Source organism: Gekko japonicus, unplaced genomic scaffold (assembly GCF_001447785.1).
Source record: "Gekko japonicus isolate JY-2015 unplaced genomic scaffold, Gekko_japonicus_V1.1 scaffold4565, whole genome shotgun sequence".
NCBI classification, from domain to species: Eukaryota; Metazoa; Chordata; class Lepidosauria; order Squamata; family Gekkonidae; genus Gekko; species Gekko japonicus.
The window spans coordinates 14547-18490 of NW_015165973.1; the positions used below are offsets into that span (position 1 = coordinate 14547).

Genomic DNA, 3944 nt, shown 5'->3' on the forward strand with positions numbered 1-3944 from the left:
GGCCGCCCTCTTTAAACACAGGTTTTGCCTTGCTCTTAAAGAACAGGTTTGGGCAGGCCCCTTCAGTCGTGCAACACTGCCCTCCCCCCATCTTCTGGAGCTGGCCACTTAGGTCGCTTTTCAGCCAATCAGGGACCAATCAGTTGAGCTGGGCTCAGACTTGAGCCGGGCTCTGTGAAGCTAGTCTTTTTTGTTGGGTGTGTGTGTGAAATCAGAAGGTTTGGAGTTGTGTCCATGGCAGCCATGGTAGGACCCCTCTGCCTTGCATGCAGAAGGTCCCGGTCTCCAGCTAAAGAAGGCTGGAGGAGGGAATTCTGACCTTGCTAGGCTAAGCGTCTGGGTGAGCAAGCAAAGGCAAACGGGACCACGCTGTACAGACAACAGAAGGCAAGGGGCCTATGCTTTAGTCTTAGACAATGAGAAATTTACACAACGCTTAAACAGAAGAAGGAGCTGCGGTGGCTCAAGTGGTTAAGATGCTGAACTGCAGGCTCTGGAAGGTCGGTAGTTCAGCAGTTCAAGACCTGAGTGTGCCGCATGACGGAGTGAGCTCCCGTCTCTGGTTCCAGCTCCTGCCAACCTAGCAATTCGAAAGCAAGACATTGCAAGTAGATAAATAGGGACCACTTCGGTGGGAAGGGAACAGCGTTCCGTGCGCCTCGGTGTTTAGTCATGCCGGCCACATGACCACGGAAAGGTCTTCGGACAGCGCTGGCTCTTCAGCTTTGAAATGGAGATGAGCACCGCAACCCTAGAGTCGGATTCGACTGGCTTTCGAGCAAGGGAAGCCTTTACCTTTACTTTAAACAGAAGAAACATGTTTTGTTAATTTATAGAGTGACAACAATTATAGACTTCTCTGATTATGAAATTTTAAGATACACTTAAATCTGGATTTATAGAAAATGGTAATGAAATAGTGTCGTGTTTAACATAGGCCTGTAATTTGATATATATGTGTGAGGTAGTTTAAGAGATATAATATTATTATTACTCTCATGTATGTTTGTTTGTATATTTGTCTCTCTGCTTTGTTTAAAATAAGAACTATTATTAAAAAAGAGAGACTATGAACACCAGGTATGCGAAATATAAAATAACACTCGATATTGGATGTAATGTATGAAATCAATGAACAAACCTTTAATTAATTCAATGTGTCTGTAGTATTGGAAAGGGTTACAAAAGGATTATCAAAAGTAATTGCCAAAAATGTTGTACAATAACAGAAACATACACGTACACACCAAATAGGAAAAACAAAGCACAAGAAATCAACACCAAGTGGGAAAGATAAACACACAGCTCCCAAGGAGTCAAAGTAAGATCACAGGCACCGAATGCTGCAGTGCAAATCGATAGCGGGAGACTCGACAGCCGTTCTGGCAAACGCTGTTTCCGTTCCTTCTTCAGAAGTCCCAGTTAGTGAGTTCCAAATGCACAGACTGGCAAACTTTACATCGGTATTCTCAGAAAACAACTCTCCAGCCCAAAAGACCTCCTGGTAGCAAGCCGTGGTTTTTTTATGCAAGGGAAAAAAACCCTCCAAGCAAGATTTAGCGTCGATATCAAGCCTTTTCTTGATACCAGGAATGGAAACAGCATTTAGCGGAACGGCTGTCAGGGCTTCTACAGTCTTCTTGTGCTGCAGCATCCGGCGTCCGTGATCTTACTCGGACTCCTTGAGAATTGTGTATTTATCTTTGTGACATGGTGGTGATTTCTTGTGATTGGTTTTTCCTGTTTGTTCTGTTGTACGGCATTTTTTGGGCAATTACTTCGGAAAATCCTTTTGTGACCCTTTTCAGTGCTAAAGACGCATGGAATTAGTTAACGGTTCATTCATTTGTTCCATACATTACATCCAATATTGAGCGTTGTTATATTTTGCATACATGGTGTTTGCAGTCTTAGGGTCTGGGGGGATGCCTCATGGGTTCGGCGGGGTGCGCTGCCGGCTTGAGGGTGGCTTCGGCCCCAGGATGTAGCTGTCGCCTTGCGGTTCCCGGAGGCATCTGGGTAACACGTTTCTCCTCTGTGGGCAGGCACTTCTACAGGCCCATGATCAAGAGGGGTGTCGGGAAATGGACCGCCCAGACGGCCGTGTTCTTAGCTTCTGCCTTCTTCCACGAGGTCAGTGCCTCTTCTCCCCCACAGCTGGAGCACTGGAGGGATCCCCCGCAGGTCTTCAGGTGGCCCCCCGGTCTTAAGAACATAAGAGACGCCAATGCTGGATCAGGCCAAAGGCCCATCCAGTCCAACACTCTGTCACACTGTGGCCAAAAACACCAGGGGCCATCAGGAGGTCCAGCAGTGGGGCCAGGACACCAGAACCCCTCCCACTGTTGCCCCCCCCAAGCACCAAGAAGACAGAGCATCATTTGCCCCAGCCTGTGAGTTCCTACCTAACCTTGTGACCTATAGCCACTGATGGACCTCCTCCATATAAGAACATAAGAGAAGCCAATGTTGGACCAGGCCAATGGCCCATCCAGTCCAACACTCTGTTACACAGTGGCCAAAAACACCAGGGGCCATCAGGAGGTCCAGCAGTGGGGCCAGGACATTAGAAGCCCTCCCACTGTTGCCCCCCCCAAGCACCAAGAAGACAGAGCATCACTTGCCCCAGAGCCCCTATCTATACCTTGTGGCTAATAGCCACTCATGGACCTCTGCTCTAGATGTTCATCCAATTCCCTCTTGAAGCCGTCCATACTTGTAGCCACCCCCCCCTCCTGTGGCAGTGAGTTCCATGTGTTCATCGCTCTCTGGGTGAAGGACTCTTATCTGTTCTAACCCGACTGCTCAGTAATTTCATGGAGTGCCCACGGAGTTCTCGTGTTGTCGCAGCAGAGTACCCTGGCCACGCACTAAGTGAGCTGCTTGGAGGCTCCTTTTGGGGTGGACGTGGCAGAGCACCTGCTGCGTTTCCCTTAAAATGCCAAGGGCAGCTTTCAGACTCATGACAGTTATCTTTGGGTGTAGCATTAACAAGACTCAGGCCCTGTAACAATCCTTGCCTGTTGTCAGGAGGCCAGACAGTTAAGATGAGTTAGTGTGAGCCAGCTCACAGTTTTTTAGCCTCCAGCTCACAGATTTCTGTCTTGGCTCAGGAAGGAGGGCTCCAGAGCAAACTACTTTATGCAGGAGCCAAATCGCTCGCTCACCGCTTTAATGCCAGTAGCTCACAAAGTAGAATTTTTGCTCACCAGACTCCACAGCCTTAGAGGGAACATTGGTGGGGAGTGTCTGGGATTGAGAGGAACGGACCGCTGCGACTGTGGGGTCTCACAACAGAGCCACCTCTGGGTGTCATCTTGACCGGAACTTGCCGGAAGAAGCCCAGCCCCCCCCCCACCAGCCTCCTCTTCTCTCTCCCGCCCTGCAGTACCTGGTGAGCGTGCCCTTGAAGATGTTCCGGCTCTGGGCGTTCATGGGGATGATGGCTCAGGTGAGGACCCTAAGTGGGTGGGTTGTTTTTCCTGCTGGGGGGGGCGGGGCTCGGCCTTGTGTTCTTCACTAGCTGGCCACGGCAGCTCTGGCGAGAGAGGCTTTGAGTCGGTGGCAGAGCCTCTGCTTGGCATGCAGAAGGTCCCCGGTTCAACCCCGAGCAGCGTCTCCCGTTGAAAAGATCCGGCAGGAGATGATGGGAAAGATCTCTCTGCCTGAGACCCTTGAGAGCGGCTGCCAGTCTAAGTAGGCAGTACCGCTCTAGATGGACCGAGGGTCTGATGCATGTGAGGCTGCATTGCCCCGATCCCAAGACTCACCTCCTCCTCCTCCTTCCTTCTTTCTTCTTGCTGTCCCACAAGCGTTCCTGGTGGGCGGCTGCCGGTTGTGCCGAACACAGATCTGGTCAGCCTGCCCGCTTCCACCTGCTGAGCTTGCTTCTGGACAGCTCAAACGCCCCCTTCTCCCCCCCCCCCCGGCCCAAGCAACCTTTT

At 50.7% G+C, this 3944-nt stretch overlaps 1 protein-coding gene across 1 annotated transcript in view; it reads left to right on the forward strand.

Moving 5' to 3' along the window:
- The window catches only part of DGAT1 (diacylglycerol O-acyltransferase 1), a 16424-nt gene that overhangs the window by 11547 nt on the left and 933 nt on the right, over positions 1–3944 (forward strand). Inside the window, exons 14-15 of the mRNA XM_015411473.1 lie at positions 2046–2133; positions 3389–3451. Of these exons, the coding sequence (XP_015266959.1) occupies positions 2046–2133; positions 3389–3451 (151 nt within the window). The remainder of the gene's footprint in view (positions 1–2045; positions 2134–3388; positions 3452–3944) is intronic.